Raw genomic sequence first — 21,009 nt, 5'->3', positions numbered from 1 at the left:
TGATTTCAGAACTTCAGGTATTCAAGCTAAGATCTACACTAATCTTTTTTAGTTTATTCTAACTACTAATATATTAGTTTACATGTTTTTTGTTAATAACAACAACTAATTAATGCTCAATATGAAGCATATTTGTTTTTCCAACAAATTCAAGAAGCTAAAAATTTGAAAAGCTTGGAAGTTGTTATAACAGTGGCTACTAAATTCAATCAGTGATCAACTCTCAAGTATTTGACTCACTATCTTATTTTTTCAGATGCCGAGAATAAGAAGATGTTGGCGTAATGGATTTGATTTTTAGTTTCTTTTTAGTTTTATAAGTAAGCTTCTTTCTTCTTAACTTGGAAAATGTAATATATGAAATTTTGATGATATATAAAGTTTATGTAAGTTTCTAACGTTATTCAATAAATGTTGTGTGTATTGAATGGAATGTATACATTTCTCTGATCCCTAACTTACAATTCAAAGAATCTAAGACGGACTTAGTCATGAATAAATTTTTGAACAAGCTGAAGAATGTGTTGTGTTGTCCCTATTTAGCTCGAGAAAGAAGTGAAGGCAGAGTGTTGGATTGCTCGCTGCTGTGTGCTGAGGTTTTGCAGCAGTTTAAAGAGAGCGTTGAGAAGAGTTAAATTTTTGTGCTTCTACCCCTGCTTTTACAAAGATATACAGATCCAGATTTGAAAATCTTAATCTTTTGCATAATTATCTACGAAGAAGGGTCACTTTAGCTCTTTTACTCCGAGAAATAGTTTAAATATATCATCCGTTTACGTTTCACTCGTAACTAACCATGGGGCTATACATTTGATTGCCTCTAACCCTAATCGAAAAGGACACGTGGAGGGTCAGCAACACAAATAAGTAATCCCGAATTATCTTCTAATAGGTGATTACTTCCCATCTGCCTAACCAGTAACCACCAGTGGCACAGTTACCCAATACCTATGTTGGTGGGAGGTAACACGTGCCCGGTGAAATAATCGAGGTTTGCATAGGTTGCTTCTGGATACCACCATTATTAAACACTAGCACATGAAAGTAAAAAATTTCATGACAAGGGATGAAAGAAAGTCATGCTAAGATTGACTTTATCAAATGACAAATACATTGTTTGTAACTTTTGGACAACCATTTATCACTCAAAGAAGACCAACAAGTGATGCATCACAGCATTCTTGGAGCAAAATTATGTACATAAAACTCACAGTAATCATGCTTTATGTGTGGTGAAACTCCATAAGAACTAGTCCAAGATATTGACATCAAGGATTTCTAAGTGCAGCCAATCTCTTCTCCAGTTCATCGATTCCCGAACTGCCAGCACGAAATGATTAATGAGATCAAAGAGCATGAAAAAAACACTTCATACTAATACGATATGATTATTTACAGGAAAGAAAAATAGAAAACCAAAAGCGCAACATACTTTATCTGTCAGTGAGCAATACACTCAAGATGTCTAGTAATTTTGCTAGAGGATACAGTAGTACTTGAGTCAAAATTAGTTCATCATTTACCATTATCGCCTAGTTGTAATAGCTCCTATTATGTATTCCGTTTTTAGTCTCTATACTCTCCTTTTCAATTTTTTAAAGTAGCTCAGACCAAGTTGGCCTACAATTTTTGTGGTTTTAATTGTTTCACCAAATTGGTAAGTTTGAACCGCCAAGAGCTTGTTAAAGATTACACTCGATTTGTTGAGCTCGGTTGAGATTAAAGTGATAGCTCAGATCAACAGCTCCAACACCAAGATAGTCGAGTGAAGACTAGCACGGCTTTAACCAGGCTAGCAATTTCTAGCAAAGGAACCATGTTAGTGAAACCTAGCTCTGTAGGTTTTTTTTCTTTCTTTTTTTGAATATCTGAGAAATATGTTGTTTCTAGCTTCAAACTCTATGGATATTTGAGCCTCTTCCCACTGTCCTTCTCCATTAAAATACCAAACTTAATTCATCAATAGAATTCAAACCCATGTTGTGTGCCTACCACACATTCATCTTCGTTACACTATCTTTATGGTTTAACTTCATTGTTCAAGCTAAAGCATACTTTTCTTTCAAGTCCTGCCTTCAGAGCAAACTCAAGGGCAATAAAGTAACAAAAAGACTATATCAAAAGAAAATGAAGACAAACCTGCTTGATTCCTCAGTCCTTTTTCCAGAAATTTTGCCCTTGGGAGCTGCTGACAACTGTCCAGATTAAAACACGGGATCTTCAATTTAACACGGTAATTGTCGGCACTTAACTCCTTTCCTTCTTGCAAGTAAAATACTACTTTTTCCAATGTGAAACAATAATAAAAAACTAACCTGTGAGGCAACATCAATTCCAATTTCATCAAGGACCTGCAAAAATAAGATTGAGTTAACATGCAAGAAGCCGATAAGTAGGTGGGACCATGTGTAAAGAAATTTAGTATATATATATATTTAATGCATTTCATAATTAATCGATTTCTAGAAAGAATATTCCACATTCAATCGTCATTCCATTTTCAATGAAAATACATATGCAATATATGATGCAAAACTTCGTCACCATTTGAATCTGAGATCCTGGGGTCCTAAATGGACTCTACTGAACCTCTAAACAATTAAAAAGGTCCAAAACATACCCCGACGCAGCTTCCACCTTTAGTGTGAGGGACATATTTGGACCTTTTTTTTTCGGGGGTATATTTGAGATAGAAGGTAACATTGGGGGCTTTTATGAGCTGATAGATTAGTGAACGACATATATAAGACAAATCACAAATGTTAGGGGCAACGTTTACCATTTTCCGTGAAAAGAATCCAAAATAATGCATTCTATTAAAAAGACAATGATCCTAAAGACATCATAATGACATCGCAGACCATCGTTTATTTACTAGGTGACCGATGTCTTTGACGCTTTGGTTTTCGCAGGAAAGGATAAGGGTTCCCAAACTTAGTGCGAGTTTTTATGAAGACTTGCATCACTAGAGCAATCAATACGTATTGGATATTTTCAATTAAATCAACTACTAAGATAGCATAAAGTAAATACACATTGCTTGGTGCACGTCCACTAACTATTTTCAGTCATTACAAAATGGGGATTTTGAAAGCATACCTGATTTGTCAAATCTTCAGTTTCCTCTTCTGCTTCGTCATCATCTATAGCATCATCTATGGCATCTGACATCATTTCAGTCTACATATACGAACACCATATTATTGAGTTGACTTCTAATAATCTGAGTGGACATGAAGGAGATATGATTTTATTTTAGAATCAGTAGGTAATGCGCAATCAGTCTTACCGTCATATCCATTTGAGCTGATTGCCTCTGGAAATCTTGCATCACCTTCGCTTGCTTTGCAGGGTCCATTTGCTGCATTGAGTCAACTGATAATTATTAAAATTTAGACGGAATGATGGTGACTTCACATACAACACAAATGCCATGTTTTAATGAGTAATATGAAAATAAACCAAATAATGGAGGCAAGAAGAAAAAGGAACAAAGAAAAGAGGAGTCGAGAAACACGAAAGGATCAAACTGATAGTCCCAATATAACCCACATCATTAATTTATTCACAAGGAGCTAGGAGGGTTCAAGAGAACGAGAAGTAGCGTCCCACCAACCAGTGAAGAGTGCAGGAACCCTCTCATCATGAGATCCATCTCCATGTATATGAAGATGAACACAACAACAACATACCTAGTGTAATCCCACAAATGGTGTTTGGGGAGGGTGGGGTGTACGCAAACCTTACCCCTACCTTTGTGGGTAGAGAGGTTGTTTCTGATACACCATCAGCTCAAGAAAGATGATTTTTCAGAAGAATGCAAGCTTAAAAAAAATTACGATGAAAATATTAAAGACAGAGAAGTACTGACATCAAATAGTAAAGAAAACCAAAGAACAAGACACAACAATAGTAGTAAAATAAAATTGGAGAATAAGATAATGCTAGCACAATAGTGATAATATTGGCAAGGGAGTAGATAGGTGCTCCAGGCTTGACCACGCTCTACCATTGGAAAGGGAGAGATCGCTCGACTACATACTAACCATCTACCCTAATCTTAGACCTCCATGCTCTCCTTTCTAGGGTCATGTCCTCGTTAAGCTGAAATGTGTCTTGTCATGTCTAATCGCCTCTCCCCAATTCTTCCTCGCCCTACCTCTCCTTAGACCTATCAATGTCAACCTCTCGCACCTCCTCACTGGGGTGCTTCTCTTCACAAACCTACACCATCTCAGACTCGCTTCCCGCATCGTATCCTCCATGGAAGCCACCCCACCTTGTCCCATATATCTTCATTCCAAACCTTGTCCCTCCTAGTATACCTAAAAATTCATGTAAGCATCATCATGTATGCTACCTTCATCATCTGAATGTGAGAGTTCTTGACTGGACAACACTCAACCCCGTACAACAAGGTTGGGCTAACAACCACTCTATAGAACCTACCTTTAAGTCTTAGTGACACATTTTTATTCCNCTTGACTGGACAACACTCAACCCCGTACAACAAGGTTGGGCTAACAACCACTCTATAGAACCTACCTTTAAGTCTCAGTGACACATTTTTATTCCATAGGACACTAGATCCGAGCTTCCATTTCATCCACCACGCTCCAATACGATGTGAGACAACCTCGTCGGTCTCCCCATTTCCTTGAATTATAGCCACGTGTGTATGAAGATGAGTTTAAATTTCATTCTTTTTTTAAGGATAAAAACAATTGAGATTTTTTTGTATGTTTCATTCTCTCATACAACAACAACAAACCCAGTGCAGTCCCAAAAGTGGGTATGAGAAGGACAGAGTGTATGCAGATCTCTCAAACAATCAAATGGAAATATTAAATTAGATATCATGATCTTTGGTCATCAAACCTTATTCATAGCAGTCATAGCCTTAGTGGCTCCTTTCATGCCGGCAGCAACCGAAGATTGGGCAGATATTGCCTGCAATGGGCATTAAGCTTTTCAAATGCATCCGTAAAAGAGGAGTGAGGAACTGAAATCAGCAAGCATGTAGCATGGACTTGGAGGAGTACCTGTGTGTGAGTCGCTATACCTCTCATTTGAGCCCGACTGCCCTGCAAGTTGGCTATTTGCTGTCTAAGCCTGATTAACTGACGTGCTAGAACTTTTGTTGCTGTCTGAAAATGCAGAGAGAAAAGCAGATGACACATGAGTTCCAAATGATATAATACCATCGGAGTATTCAGCTGTTACTTAAGCAGCAACACGATAAATTACAACTGCTAATTAAGTCTCCAGGGATGATGCTCGAGACCCACCTCATTTCCAGTTTTAGCAGTCCTTTTTATTTCAGCAACAAGTTTCTTTTCCTGTTCCATGAAAGAAATAAATAAAAATATCTCTTATTGATGTGATATCATGTGAAGAACCATAAGTAAAGGAAGTGTGATATATATATATGAAAAGCTATACAAGCTCTAAAATCGCAAAAAAAAGTGTATCTTATGAACACACACTATGCACTTTCAAGAACAGTCATCAGAAACAAGATCTGGACATACCTCTGATTGTAAAGCAGAAATTTCCTTCTCAATACCTACATCGCAATATTAAAACTAAAATATATTACTCAACAGTTACTTACAAGAAGAACTTCCACACCAAAAAGAAAATTGTGGATATCAGTGTGATGATCTTCCTAACTTGCCCTCTATATTAACAGAGATTGTGTGCATCTTCTGATGGGAAAGAAATTACAACTTATTAATGAATTATTAACATTTGAAATCCCCATTCACAGAACGTGGTTTAACCTACGTTACCTACAATTGAACATCATCTCATCCAGTTCCCAAACATGTTAAAGCTAACATAAAGTTGCCCAAGTAGAATGGATGGCATATGTATATTCATTTGAAAGAAATGGGTAATGAAAGAAATTTGTCCATAGTTAGAAAAAATGTGTGAGCCAATCCAGGCAGTGGGCAATTTAGTTCCCCCCATCCCCACTCCACAAAGAAAGATACTTTGCACAAGAATCTAGCAATTCACTATTGAAGACTTTACAGTATCCCCCAATCTCTAGTAGACACAATAATGAATTTCCTAAATGCAAACAGTAATCCAACCTAAACAAAGATTAAGAACATCTTTTACATCCTTGCGCAAGTAGAAAGGCCTTGGTTGAACGTAATAACACTGTTGTGGCACCCAAGGGTGTGGCCTAGTGGTCAATGAAGTGGATTGAGAACCATGAGGTCTCAGATTCACTTCCCATAGGAGGCAAACAACTAGGTGATTTCTTTCTTATCTATCCAAGCCTTGGTGGATAGAGTTACCCAGTACATGTGCTAGTGCCGTGTAGAATTAATCAAGGTGTGTGCAATGCCAAGACACTATGGTTATCCAAAAGAAAATATTTAGCACGGTTGTCATTTATGATACAAGTAGCTACTGCAGAAGACACTTAATAAAAACTGGAGCATCTTATACAAGGTATATCAGGCCAATTTAAACAAAGATTCAAAAAGACCCACGCTTGTTTGGAAGACCTTCCAAAGGCTTTCGTGTGTGTGGATGTTGAGATCAATAAACTTGTTAAATCCTCTGCCAGTGAGTTACTCTATTTACTCCCTAAGCCTGTAGAGTCACTGTTTATCTCACTTGTATACCTCAGGTTTACAATAACATTACTTTCTTTTCTGATTGGAATTAATAATACTTTCTGTCAACTATCCAAACCTATATTGGCATAGCTCATAAAGTCCCCACAATATCATCTAGTACCAGTGACCTAACAATTTAATATCATATCAACTGTGTCTCAATCCAAACTATGCAGGATACAATATAAGTTCTTCGTATTTAGAGTATTCACATCATAGTTTTGACTATTTTTACATTGGTCATGCATCAACCAACTGCAAGCCTCCTCCTTTTACAACTACATAATGGTCTAATTGTCAATTTTCAGCTGAATGCCTCTCAATTCAAATACTACCTTGCCCCTTGCATTTTTTCTCATCATTCTACACATTATCAAATTATAGAAGAGGTGAAGAAAAGGCCAATGATATATGAAATTAAAATAGAATAACTAATCACGGAAGTTATAACAATTGAGGTAATGCAGCTTCAGCTAGACAATATTTAAAGATAGTGTGTACCTTTCAACATATTTTATAACTCCCCTTTGAATTTCTATAACATATATATACAGTGGCAGATGTAGCTTATTAGCAACAGGTTAACCCGAACCAACTATTTGGATACAGAACATCGATATATATGTGTGTGTCTCTGTGTGTGTGAAACCACTAAAATTTTAACAAATATTCCCTCCGTTTCAATCTGTTTGCCTTACTTTCTTCTAAGACAGTGAGTTTCAAAAAAGAATCTCTTTTGGCAACTCTTTAATTCTAACTTTCCACATGGCATGTTTAATACCATTATATTCTAATTGAAACTGAAGGAGTATTATATTCCCAACCATAATTTCAGAAGTCGAATAAGTTATGCGCTAAGAACATTAAAGACCAAACCTATCAAATTTAAATCTTGGATTCACTTCTGCACATATATATATAGTTCCATTTCGAGACAATGGATGTCCTATGAGCTCAATGTTTCTTGTACCAGGGGAAAGGGGGAACAAAAGTTTAAAATTGGTTTACCTCTGGTGGCATGAGTCAGTTCTCTTCTACTCTCCCGAAGCGCCTCTGTCATAAAAAAACAAAAAAAAAGAAAATCAAATCTTTAGCTCAATATTATGAATGATCAAACACCAAGAATCATAAAAATTCAATTTTTTTTAAGAGGTTCCAACAATCAATAAACTAAGCCTCAATCCCAAATCAGTCCCACAAAGTGGGGTCTGGTGAGGAGGGTAGAGTGTACCCCTACCTCAAGACAATCCCAAATCAGTATTCTAAGGCAACAATTACGTAAACAAACAAAAAAAAATGACTTTTGGTGAAATCAAGAAGTTAAAAATCGAACCTTTGGCATTGGGTTTCTTGGAAAAGATGTTCATATTGATTGAACAAACAACAAATTAAGATTATGGAAAATTGGGATTCTGAGTAAAAGCTGATAATTGGGAGAGAAGAATGGAAGCTACAAGGAATTTGTACCTTTTGATATTTTTAACTCAAGCAGAGGAGAGGAGACTTCTTCTTCTCTTTTTCTCCAAAACCCCAAAAGTTTTGGTTATTACATTAGTAAGCCACAAAGTTCAAAGGTTACTTAAAAATATATTTATCTTGTATTATTTGATCACTTACTGAATTAATAAAAAAAAAATCATTTTACGCCTACAATTGATATGACCTTTGAATGTCCATACTCCTCCCCTTTTACTAACTGACTTTTCTAAATGTCCATATTACCCTTACATTATCAACATTTATCTTTTCTTTATACTTTTTTTAAATCATAAATATTTTCAATTTTTTTATCAAAAATAATTAATTTCATCCAGAAAAAAAAAATATTGATTGAGAGTATAATTTAATGTCGTTCTATAATAAAATCAATGAAAAGAATAAAAAATAATATTATTAATTTTAACGGAATCTATGATTATGTGAGAACTTTATAAATATATTTTGATGCGAATAATGAAAAATAATTAATAAAATAAGGATATATTTCATAGCAAAATCCTAAAAGATATCTATTTATATTGTAAAAGAATTAAATTATAATTTAAAAAATATTTTATTAATGACAATCAAGATTTATTTATCTACATAAACAATAGAGAATAAGAGGTATAAATAACTACATAAAACGCATCATTTTAACTTGGCTTCAGTTGTCATCTACGTCTTTCAACTTTGAGTGTGCACAACTAAACACTTAAAATTATTTATATATATATAATTGAACAAGTAAAACACACATTTTACATTACAATTCACATAAGATACACTCGAAATTATTTGTATTATGTAATGTAGGACACATATTATGGTATGTATAGATCGTATGTGTCTACGTGTTCAATTTTATACAAGTTTAACTGTCTACTTGTTCAAACCCATAAGTTGGAAGGTATAAATGTTAGTCGAGATTAAGTTAAAGAGCACGTTAATATATTATGTCTAATAGATAAGTAAAAATAAAATATGCATGTACATAGTACATTTATACATTCGTACTTAATGTATGTAATATTAAAATAATAATCATAAAAAGAATAACATTTTATTTTGCAACAAGCTCATTGCTCATAAAAGAATTATTCTATATAAAATTAATGAATTTAAATATCTATAAATATAAAGATTAAAAATAAAATATTATAAATATATAATATAAAAAATATTGTATGGATGAAGGATTAAAAATGACAAATAAAATAGATTTTGCATAGGATAAAGGGGGAAGAATGCTTATTTCTCAAAGTTGAAGGGGGAGTTTGATTTTTAAACCAAAGTTCGGAACTGTAAATGATTTGCACACCCTAATATAATTTTAATCAGTGATACTAAAGAATATTCGAATTAAGGGGTTATTTAATTAGATTAGGAAATAAGTATTCATGTATTAAATTTTGCATAACTTTACTATATTTTTAGTGACTACGTATAAATTTCAACACACCACATACCGTGTTTAGTTAGCAAGAAAACCCCACATAACTATGATATATTAAAATTACTGTAAATTACAAGCAAATATATACTCCCTCCGTCCCATTTTATGTGAGGTAGTTTGACTCGACACGGAATTTAAGAAAGAAATGAAGACTTTTAAAACTTGTGGTCCAAAATGAATGATAGAAATTTGTATGACTGTAAATTGTTTCATTAAGGATAAAATAGACATTTTATAGTTAAATTGTTACTTAATATAGAAATGTGTCATTCTTTTAAGAACTAACTAAAAGGAAAGTAAATCATATAAATTGGGACAGAGGGAGTATTATTTTATAAATATAAAAAAAATATGCATAATTAATTTCCACGTTACTATTATTTGCATAACTTTTCACAACAACCCCTGAAATAATCAATTCATGAAAAATGTTTTTTTTTCTTTTTGAGCCTTTCATCTTTCTTAATCAAGACCCAACAACCAACGAGGAGCACCTCAACATATGATCGTGCACAGTAACTGAGACTCCTATTACAAAAAGTTCTTAAGCTTTGCAAGCTCCTGTCTCACCACACCAGCCCTCTGCAATGTCCAACACAAACGAATCAGATCGATACATAACCATCACAACGGTAAAAACATTATGCAATCACACCTTATGAGCTTAAACCTGTCAAAATCGTTGAGTGAGGCCCTCCTCTTCTGCACGATCAACTTCCTTCCTCAGGAACTGGACTCCCACTTGATCTTCACATCTGCGAGGACATAAAGCAAATGAGAGTTAGTCAAGTTCTTACGTAACCCTGTCGTTAGCCAAATGACTCAAATTTACCATTTTTTGGCTGATGAAAACCGTTTTTTCCTAATTAAAAATTCAAATTTGAATACTGCAATTCAGCCGACATACGCGTATCTTGATCACTAGCCCCCAGTGATTTGTATTTTCTATTTTCTGAGGGGACTAATTAACACATAGTCTAGTCAATTTAATATTTTTACACATTAGTATTGTAACTCTAGTGTTACAAAGAGTAAGTTTAGTAGGGACGATCCGTGAGATTACCTTCGAAATTTTGTGATGACTGATAATCAGAAAGTAACACAACATACCGTTCTATCTTATGAAAAAGATTAGAAAGATGAAACACACAACATGGAATTTATTTTCTATATGGTGGTTTTGTTTACTTGGGGAAAAAGGGGGAGTAGATGTGCAACACATGGATAAAAAAAAAGAAAATGACAAAAGCACAACAACCTAAATTTGACTTAAGAATGACAACATTTTCTCTAATAAAATATGAACAGACAAAGTGTGAGATAGAGAGAGCAGTCAAATCTACAACATTTGGAGAGAACACGTTACGAATAGTTACATGAATACTCATCAATAATAGAAACCTAGAGATAAGATATGTATTGAATTCGGAATGCTTGCTAAATATTATTCAGATGATTGAGCAATGCAGCAACGGCTATTCCACTCCAGATTTCTTCTTTACCAAACTATCTGAAGAAGTCTGTTTATGGGAAGTAAAATGTGAAATAAACTACAGAATGGAAGTTATCTATCGCAATTTTTAACTGGTCAATATACTGGTTAAAACTGATAGCTTTTCATTTTTTAAAAGTCTGGCTTGAAAATAGTTTCACATCATCAATATCTACGGGAAATAACACCTGAATTGGTTGAGTAACTTTATACGAGAAATGACAATAATATTTGAGTGACTTTTCTCTTACAAAAAGAAAAGTGACGTTCTGAGATAATTATCTATAGTTGAATGACCACGTGAGAAATCAACTCTTGACATCTACTACATATGAATTAGAGATTCATTAATCTAAGACTGAAAATTGTTGAACCAAATATATCTATATCATATACTAAGACAGAGTGGTCATGATCAATGTGTGATAACAAAACTATTTTTGCCACTTGGGTTAAGTTGTCGTCTAATTAGCATGTTACACATGAATAAAAATAAAAAGACAAAAACAAAACAACCCAAAATTTGACTTGAGAACGACAACACAATTTCTCTTGATATGAACACACATAGTGTGAATAAGAGAGAGAGATAGCAGCAGAATTAGCAAATTTGGAGAAAACGTGTTTCCTGTTGATCTTTAATTAGTATAAGTTACATACAATATCAAATCCTATGAATCCGAAACAATAAACTCAAAATATGATGATGGTTTCTAGCAAAACCTTCTCTTCACTTCAGTTTTTCACTCTTTTCTACCTCTTTACAGTTGCATTTGCTTCCACTGAGGAAGCAATTGCCCTCTTGAAATGGAAAGCAACTTTCAAGAACCAGAATAATTCCTTATTGGCTTCATGGACACCAAGTTCTGATGCATGCAAGGACTGGTACGGAGTTAAATGCTTTAATGGTAGAGTAAACACGTTGAATATTAAAAATTCCAGTGTCATTGGTACACTCTATGCTTTTCCATTTTCATCTCTCTCTTTTCTTGAGCATCTTGATCTTAGCAAGAACAATTTTTCTGGCACCATTCCACCTGATATTAGTAATCTCACTAATCTTGTCTATCTTGACTTGAACATCAATCAGATTTCAGGAACAATCCCACCACAAATTGGTTCACTAGCCAAGCTTAAGATTCTCCGTATATCCGTAAACCATTTAAATGGATCTATTCCTGAAGAAATAGGTTACCTAAGGTCTCTTACTAAGCTATCTTTGGGTAGAAACATTCTTAGTGGTTCAATTCCTTCTTCATTGGGGAATTTGAACAACTTGTCTCTTTTGCTTCTTTATGAAAATCAACTTTCTGGCTCTATTCCTCAAGAAATAGGTTACCTAAGGTCTCTTAGTGTCATAGATTTGAGTAGTAACTCTCTTAATGGCTCTATTCCTTCTTCATTGGGGAATTTGAGCAACTTGTCTGAGTTGGGTCTTTATAGTAATCAGCTTTCTGGTTCTATTCCTGTAGAAATAGGTTACCTAAGGTCTCTTAATGTCCTACATTTGAGTAATAACTCTTTTAATGGCTCTATTCCTGCATCATTGGGGAATTTGAACAACTTGTCTTTTTTGCTTCTTTATGAAAATCAACTTTTTGGCTCTATTCCTCAAGAAATAGGTTACCTAAGGTCTCTTAGTAACCTACATTTGAGTAATAACTCTCTTAATGGCTCTATTCCTTCTTCATTGGGGAATTTGAGCAACTTGTCTGAGTTGGGTCTTTATAGTAATCAGCTTTCTGGCTCTATTCCTGTAGAAATAGGTTACCTGAGGTCTCTTAATGTCCTACATTTGGGTAATAATCAGCTTTCTGGCTCTATTCCCGAAGAAATAGGTTACCTAAGGTCTCTTAATGTCCTACATTTGGGTAATAACTCTCTTAATGGATCTATTCCTACTTCATTTGGCAATTTGAGAAATCAGAAAAAAATGATTCTCAATGATAACAATCTCATTGGGGAAATTCCTTCATTTGTGTGCAATTTGACATCACTGGAAGTGTTGTATATGCCGAGAAACAATTTGAAGGGAAAAGTTCCACAATGTTTGGGTAATATCAGCGGCCTCAAAGTTATGACGATGTCACATAATAATCTCAGCAGAGAGATCCCTTCATCTATTTCCAATTTAACATCACTACAAATTCTAGATTTGGGCAGAAACAATCTGGAGGGAGCAATTCCACAATGTTTTGGCAATATTAGTAGCCTCCAGGTTTTTGATATGCAGAATAACAAACTTTCTGGGAGCCTTCCAACAAATTTTAGCATTGGAAGTGCACTTATGAGTCTCAACTTGCATGGCAATGAACTAGAGGGGGGAATCCCTCGGTCTTTGGCCAATTGCAAAAAGCTGCAAGTTCTTGATCTAGGAGATAATCATCTCAATGACACATTCCCCGTGTGGTTGGGAACTTTGACAGAGCTAAGAGTTTTAAGATTGACATCGAATAAATTGCATGGACCCATAAGATCTTCAGGTGCTGAAATAATGTTTCCTGATCTTCGAATCATGGATCTCTCTTACAATGCCTTCTCGAAAGACTTACCAACGAGTCTGTTTCAACATTTGAAAGGCATGAGGACAATTGATCAAACAATTAAGGTACCAAGTTATGAAGGAGGTGGAGCTTACGAAGACTCGATAGTTGTTGTATCAAAGCGATTGAAGCTTGAAGTTGTGAGAATTTTGTCTTTGTACACAGTTATCGATCTTTCAAACAACAAATTTGAAGGACATATTCCTAGTGTTCTAGGAGATCTCATTGCTCTTCGGGTGTTGAATATGTCTCATAATGGATTGAAAGGTCATATACCACCACCACTTGGACGTTTATCTGTAGTGGAATCATTGGACATATCGTTTAACCAACTTTCAGGAGAGATACCACAACAACTTGCTTCTCTTACGTCTCTTGAATTCTTAAATCTCTCCCACAATTATCTCCAAGGATGCATCCCTCAAGGACCTCAATTTCGTACCTTTGAGAGCAATTCATATGAAGGTAATGATGGATTACGTGGATTCCCTGTTTCAAAAGGTTGTGGCAATGATCCTGTGTCAGAGACGAACTATACAGTGTCTGCGCTAGAAGGTCAAGAAAGAAATTCTGAATTTTTCAATGATTTTTGGAAAGCAGCTCTGATGGGCTATGGCAGTGGACTATGTATTGGCTTATCCATAATATATTTCTTGATCGCGACTGGAAATCTAAGATGGCTGGCAAGAACCATTGAAGAACTGGAACACAAAATTATCATGCGAAGGAGAAAGAAACAGCGAGGTCAAAGGAATTACAGAAGAAGAAATAATCGCTTCTAGACTAGTTACCAAAAAAGAAGGATTTGATTTCAGAACTTCAGGTATTCAAGCTAAGCTCTACACTAATATTTTTTAGGTTTTATGCTTTTTTTGTTACAAATAAGTGCTTATTAACGCTTGATTCAAATTGCTAGTAATCGATTGGAAACTGTGATAACAGAGGCAAAAAATTTATATTTGTGTGACTCACTTTCTTATTTTTTAAGCTTTTTCAGATGCCAAGAATAAGAAGACATTGGCGTAATGGATTTGGTTCTTCCTGTGTTGCAGCTTATGATGTTGGATTTGATTTTTAGTTTTATAAGCTTTTCTTCAGTTGGGAAAATGTAATATTATGAATTTTGATGATATACAATAAATGTTGTGTGTATTGAATGATGTATACATTTCTCGGATCAATAATACTCACCTCAAAGAATCTTAGAGAGCTGAATGAATGGAGGAAGATAGTTAGCGCACGATAGAAGAGAGAGAACAAACAAAGAAGAATACGTAACAACCTAGGGCGTAACTGGTTAACTCACACCCCAAAGCTAGTTATTATGGTGGGAGAGGCCAAGTTTTACTTTTTGTGATAAGGTTGTCGTGGAAACAGTTTCTTGCAGAGATGTAGAGTGAGGTTGCATACAAATTGCAATACACCCTTGTGGTCCGGCCCTTCACTTAGCCTTTAATTATACAAACAGGCTTGCTCAATGTAAACTGTTTTTGTCATATGCATTCATCAATAATATTCCTTGTTGTGCTCGTAGCACTTTGAAACTTTGTGTGTTCTATTTCCAGATACAGGGGGTATACTAGATAGATCAAAGTTGGATAATCTATATGAAACAGCACTGGCAAGACAGAATCTTGTAAAATGACCCTAAAAAACAGGGAAGTTTTGTATAATCTTTTTTTTTTTTTTTTGAGAAAGGTAACATTTACTTCTATATATCCACATGTATACTACATCGAAGTGTAGTTACCCTCCAAAAATTTATACTTACAACAGCCCTAAGATCTTCTAGTTACAGCCAGTCAATAACTTTAGAAACATCTTCAGAATTTCCTATTACTACTTGCTTACACCAAAAATAATAAAGACCTAGGCAATTTATCTTTATCTTCTGGATATTGTTGTACTTTCCTTCAAAACATCTTTGATTCCTTTCATTTCAAATTGTCCACCAAATGCATGCTGGGACAATCCTTCATCTCTCCTCGAGGTAGCTGATAATTCACAGGATGCATTTAATAGCTCAACCAACTCTGGAACAAATGTTGCACAAAATGGCTCATTACCATGACTATGGTGTTCTCATGCAACAACAGGTTGCCAATATGACTCAATCACAACAACCGTTGCAACCGTAGCCTTGATGATGCAGCAGCAAATGGCTATTGTGCCTCTGCAACATCAAACTGCTTCTATGACTCAACATAATGAAGGAGAGATTCAAGAACAGGAAGCACAAAATCAAGAAGAAATAGCTAATGTGCCTCAACTACAAATTCATGTTTGTGTTAGCAGTAAATGTAATCAGGTTATCCATCAAATCAAGATGTTGCTCTCTGTTCAATTTCCTAAAGAACAATCCTTCCATCAATGGAAAAATATTCCTTACCAGGTTGAGAGATTCATGCCTAAGATTAATATCAAATGTCTAAGATGAAGCTTGCCTAGTCCCGAAAATTATTGGATATAGTCCACTACTTTAGAGATAAGAATTGAAAACCAGACATGTATGTATCATACATTAAAAGTGGTCATGACCAATGTGTGATAACAGAACTATTTCGGTCACTTTGACCAAGTCCTTTGCTGAATTAAATGTGTAACTCAAAACAAACTCAAAATTTGACTTGAGAATGACCACATTTTCTCTGATAGCAACCAAATTTGCAAATTTGAAGAAAACACATTTCCAATTCTTTTTGGGACCAGAGATGTGTTTAATTACTATTTGCGAAAACAATCATATGAAGATTACTCCCTCTATCTCAATTTATAATGCATAGTCTAGATTTTCAAGAGCCAAATAGTTTAATTTTCACCAAAAATTCAAGCATGAAGTCTTTAAAAAATTTAAAATAAAATTTATATATTTTGAAACTACAGAAAAAGTACTAGAAGTCACAATAATTTATCCACAAACCATCTTCGGAGTGATCGCGTGTGAAGTGAAAGAATTGGAGTTTTTAATATCCAAAAACCATCTTCGGAGGTTGAGATATCTTAATCTATCTCTAATAAAAAAACTATTAATATCCAGTTTTCTTCAAGGGACATTACCTATTCCGACAAATTCCACAAGATACTTCATCATATCAAAAAATAATCTCAGTGAAGAAATTCTTTTATTTGGAAAATCAATTTGAGAGTCATTGAAATTTAATTTTATCAAAATATTCGAACATAAAAAATTTGAAACTCTTGGAGGTCTCATAAAAATAAAATGCCCTTTGCAACACGACTTTATTTGGCAGATTGAAAAATCACCTAATTTTTACACATTTCATTGATAGATTGACCACTTACCATAAAATTACACTCATTCCTCGAAACACCATAAGTCTTAGTTGTTTGTGAATAATCTGTGTTTCAAATTGAGACGACGATAGTTCAAGTAGGGAAAATAAATAACTTATTATTCGAATGTAAAACTTGCAAAAAAAGTGATATTCAAATTTAATTTTGACCATTATCTCTTAATTTTCTTTGCTCTTCATTTATTTGGCTATTCATTTTTCAAAAGTTCCACATCATCAGACATCAATATCTAGCAGGTCCCATAAAAATAAAACACCCTTCTCAACACGGCAAAGAAAGATTGAAAAATGACAACATTTTCTCAAAGACAAAAACAAAACATGTGAGAGAAGACATTACGAATCATCGTAACGTCTAAGACTGAGAATTGTTGGATATGGTCCATTATGTATAGATGAGAATTCCTTGGCTGAATTAGACCTCTAACACAAAACAATCCAAAATTTCACTTGAGAATGACAACATTTTTTTCCCTGATGGCAGCCAAATTAGCAAATTTGGAGAAAACGCGTTTCCTGTTGATCTTTAATTAGTATAAGTTACGTACAATATCAAATCCTATGAATCTGAAACAGTAAACTCAAACTATGATGACAGTTTCTAGCAAAACATTCTCTTCACTTCAGTTTTTCACTCTTTTCTACCTCTTTACAGTTGCATTTGCTTCCACTGAGGAAGCAATTGCCCTCTTGAAATGGAAAGCAACTTTCAAGAACCAGAATAATTCCTTATTGGCTTCATGGACGCCAAATTCTAATGCATGCAGGGACTGGTATGGAGTTATATGCTTTAATGGTCGGGTAAACGAGTTGAATATGACAAATGCTAGTGTCATTGGTACACTCTATGCTTTTCCGTTTTCATCTCTTCCTTTTCTTGAGCATCTTGATCTTAGCAGGAACAATATCTCTGGCACCATTCCACCTGAGATTGGTATTCTCACTAATCTTGTCTATCTTGGTTTGAACATCAATCAGATTTCAGGAACAATCCCACCACAAATAGGATCACTAGCCAAGCTTCAGATCCTCCGCATATTTGGCAACAATTTAAATGGCCCCATTCCAGGAGAAATAGGTTATCTAAGGTCTCTTAGAGCCCTAGATTTGAGTGATAACTCTCTTTCTGGTTCTATCCCTGCTTCATTGGGGAATTTCAACTACTTGTCTTTACTATATCTTTATAATAATCAGCTTTCTGGTTCTATTCCAGAAGAAATAGGTTACCTGAGGTCTCTTACTGAAATATTTTTGAACAGAAACTTTCTTAATGGTTCTATTCCTTCTTCATTGGGGAATTTGAACCACTTGTCTATTTTGTGTCTTTATGATAATCATCTTTCTAGTTCTATTCTTGAAGAAATAGGTTACCTAAGGCCTCTTACTAAGCTATTTTTGGGTATGAACTCTCTTAATGGTTCTATTCCTGCTTCCTTTGGCAATTTGAGAAATTTGCAAAAGCTGTATCTCAATGATAACAATCTCACTGAGGAGATTCTTTCATCAGTGTGCAATCTGACATCACTGGAAGTGTTGTTTATGTCGAGAAACAACTTGACAGGACAAGCTCCACAATGTTTGGGTAATATCATTCGCCTCAAGGTTATGACGATGTCACATAATAATCTCAGTGGAGAGATCCCTTCATCTATTTCCAAGTTAACATCACTACAAATTCTAGATTTGGGCAGAAACAATCTGGAGGGAGCAAGTCCACAATGTTTTGGCAATATTAGTAGCCTCCAGATTTTTGATATGCACAACAACAAACTTACAGGGACTCTTCCAACAAATTTTAGCATTGGAAGTTCACTTATAAGTCTCAACTTGCATGGCAATAAACTAGAGGGAAAAATACCTCGATCTTTGGCCAATTGCAAAAAGTTGCAAGTTCTTGATCTAGGAGAAAATCATCTCAACAACACATGCCCCATGTTATTGGGAACATTGACAGAGCTGAGAGTTTTAAGATTGACATCGAATAAATTGCATGGACCCATAAGATCTTTAGGGGATGAAATCATGTTTCCTGATCTTCGAATCATAGATCTCTCTAACAATGCCTTCTCAAAAGACCTATCAACGAGTCTGTTTCAACATTTGAAAGGCATGAGGACAATTGATCAAAAAATGAAGTTACCAAGTTATGAAAGAAATGGAGATACCAAGACTCGGTGGAGTTGTATCGAAGGGATTGGAGCTAGAAGTTGTGAGAATTTTGTCTTTGTACGCAGTTATAGATCTTTCAAACAACAAATTTGAAGGACATATTCCTGGTGTTCTGGGAGATCTCATTGTGATTCGGGTACTGAATTTATCTCATAATCGATTGCAAGGTCATATACCACCATCACTTGGAAGTTTATCTGTAGTGGAATCATTGGACCTTTCGTTTAACCAGCTTTCGGGAGAGATACCACAACAACTTGCTTCTCTAACGTCTCTTGAATTCTTAAATCTCGCTCTCAATAATCTCCAAGGATGCATCCCTCAAGGACCTCAATTTCATACCTTTGAGAGAAATTCATATGAAGGTAATGATGGATTGCGTGGATTTCCAGTTTCAAAAGGTTGTGGCAATGATCATGTGTCAGAGACAAATTATACAGTATCTGCGCTAGACAATCAAGAAAGCAATTATGAATTTCTCTATAACTTTTGGAAAGCCGCCCTGATGGGCTATGGTAGTGGACTGTGTATTGGATTATCCATAATATATTTCATGATCTCAACTGGAAATATGAAATGGCTTGCAAGAATCATTGAAGAACTGGAACACAAAATTATCATGCGAAGGAGAAAGAAGCGGCAAAGTCAAAGGAACTACCGAAGAAGAGATAATCATTTCTAGACAAGTTACCAATAAAGAAGGATTCGATTTCAGAACTTCAGGTATTCAAGCTAAGATCTACACTGATCTTTTTTAGTTTATTCTAACTATTAATATATTAGTTTACACGTTTTTTTGTTAATAACAACTAATTAATGCTCAATATGAAACATATTTGTGTTTCTATCAACTTCAAGAAGCTAAAGATTTGAAAAGCTCAATCAGTGATCAACTCTCAAGTATTTGACTCACTATCTTATTTTTTCAGATGCCAAGAATTAGAAGATGTTGGCGTAATGGATTTGATTTTTAGCTTCTTTTTAGTTTAATAAGTAAGCTTCTTCTTAACTTGGAAAATGTCATATTATGAATTTTTGATGATATCTAAAGTTTATTCAATAAATGTTATGTGTATTGAATGAAATGTATACATTTCTCTGATCCCTAACTTACAATTCAAAGAATCTAAGAGGGACTTAGTCATGAATAAATTTTTGAACAAGCTGAAGAATGTGTTATCTTGTCCCTATTTAGCTCGAGAAAGAAGTGAAGGCAGAGTGTTGGGTGTCCCTGGATTGCTCGCTGCTGCCTCAACGTGTGCTGAGGTTTTGCAGCAGTCTAAAGAGAGAGCGTTGAGAAGAGCTAAATTAGAGGAAGATATTTATCGTGTGATTAGAGGAAAGAGCATTAACAAGGAAGAATAACGAGTTCGTGACAAGTGATTACATTTACTGGCCAAGGGAATTGCTTTAATGGATATGAGAACACAAACAATTTGGATTTGATGATCATAACAGAGCTGTGTTTCAAATTTCTTTTAGAATAAGTTTGTAACATTTTTATTTTTTTTGATAACTGAGAAATCCATCTGTGATCCGCCCTTTGGGCCTATCACAGCCTTCTAAACTCGGTGGATAATGAGCCCGCCCCTATACCCTTCTCCACTTAAATACCAGGCTTCGCTTTGTAATATTTACTGCACATTTTGTTTATTTTGTATGTATTTATTTATAATTGAATAATTATGTTGTTCCTTTATTGTTAGAGCATTGTCCTAAAACTGCTAATTGGCAACCTAATAATAAGTTATGCTTCAGCTCCTGCTTTTATAAAGCTATACAGACATAGATTTGAAAATGTTAATCTTTTGCATAATTATCTACGAAAAAGGGTCACTTTTGCTCTTTTTACTCCGAGAAATAGTTTAAATGTATCATCCATTTAAGTTTTCAGTCGTAACTAACCATGGGGCTATACATT

At 34.7% G+C, this 21,009-nt stretch overlaps 4 protein-coding genes across 5 annotated transcripts in view; 3 read left to right on the top strand and 1 right to left on the bottom strand.

Moving 5' to 3' along the window:
- The window catches only part of LOC125872850 (receptor-like protein Cf-9 homolog), a 345,297-nt gene that overhangs the window by 2,757 nt on the left and 321,531 nt on the right, over positions 1–21,009 (top strand). The gene's annotated exons all lie outside the window — the stretch shown is intronic.
- On the bottom strand, positions 1,048–8,072 carry LOC125872869 (vacuolar protein sorting-associated protein 2 homolog 3-like). 2 transcript variants are annotated; one of them, XM_049553664.1, is made up of 11 exons: positions 7,969–8,072; positions 7,644–7,688; positions 5,532–5,566; positions 5,289–5,339; positions 5,043–5,147; positions 4,879–4,950; positions 3,290–3,361; positions 3,100–3,180; positions 2,316–2,351; positions 2,140–2,218; positions 1,048–1,320 (listed from the first exon to the last, which is right to left on the bottom strand). In XM_049553664.1, the coding sequence occupies exons 1-11, from the start codon at positions 8,000–8,002 to the stop codon at positions 1,250–1,252; spliced, it is 681 nt and encodes a 226-aa protein (XP_049409621.1). In that variant the 5' UTR covers positions 8,003–8,072; the 3' UTR covers positions 1,048–1,249. The 2 variants fall into 2 exon arrangements, with proteins under 2 accessions (XP_049409621.1, XP_049409622.1); XM_049553665.1 differs by having other exon boundaries at positions 1,051–1,320; positions 2,140–2,195.
- Positions 11,682–15,256, top strand: LOC125872851 (receptor-like protein 9DC3). Its single transcript, XM_049553650.1, has 2 exons — positions 11,682–14,428; positions 15,171–15,256. The coding sequence occupies exon 1, from the start codon at positions 11,763–11,765 to the stop codon at positions 14,385–14,387; it is 2,625 nt and encodes an 874-aa protein (XP_049409607.1). The 5' UTR covers positions 11,682–11,762; the 3' UTR covers positions 14,388–14,428; positions 15,171–15,256.
- The window catches only part of LOC125872846 (receptor-like protein Cf-9 homolog), a 315,600-nt gene continuing 312,098 nt past the window's right edge, over positions 17,508–21,009 (top strand). The window contains exon 1 of the mRNA XM_049553643.1: positions 17,508–18,382. Within this exon, the coding sequence (XP_049409600.1) occupies positions 17,508–18,382 (875 nt within the window). The remainder of the gene's footprint in view (positions 18,383–21,009) is intronic.

This window comes from Solanum stenotomum, chromosome 8 (assembly GCF_019186545.1).
Source record: "Solanum stenotomum isolate F172 chromosome 8, ASM1918654v1, whole genome shotgun sequence".
In the NCBI taxonomy this organism is placed as follows: Eukaryota; Viridiplantae; Streptophyta; class Magnoliopsida; order Solanales; family Solanaceae; genus Solanum; species Solanum stenotomum.
This window is presented reverse-complemented; position numbering and strand designations above follow the sequence as displayed.

What these genes read in the sequence shown, in the direction of transcription:
- LOC125872869 (XM_049553664.1), bottom strand. Translation starts at nt 8,002, where the DNA reads ATGAACATCTTTTCCAAGAAACCCAATGCCAAAG. An exon ending in ACTGACTCATGCCACCAGAG is followed by an intron (nt 5,567 to 7,643) that starts GTAAACCAATTT and finishes ATTGCGATGTAG; the next exon opens with GTATTGAGAAGGAAATTTCT. An exon ending in CTATGACTGCTATGAATAAG is followed by an intron (nt 3,362 to 4,878) that starts GTTTGATGACCA and finishes GACTCAATGCAG; the next exon opens with CAAATGGACCCTGCAAAGCA.
- LOC125872851 (XM_049553650.1), top strand. Translation starts at nt 11,763, where the DNA reads ATGATGATGGTTTCTAGCAAAACCTTCTCTTCACTTCAGTTTTTCACT.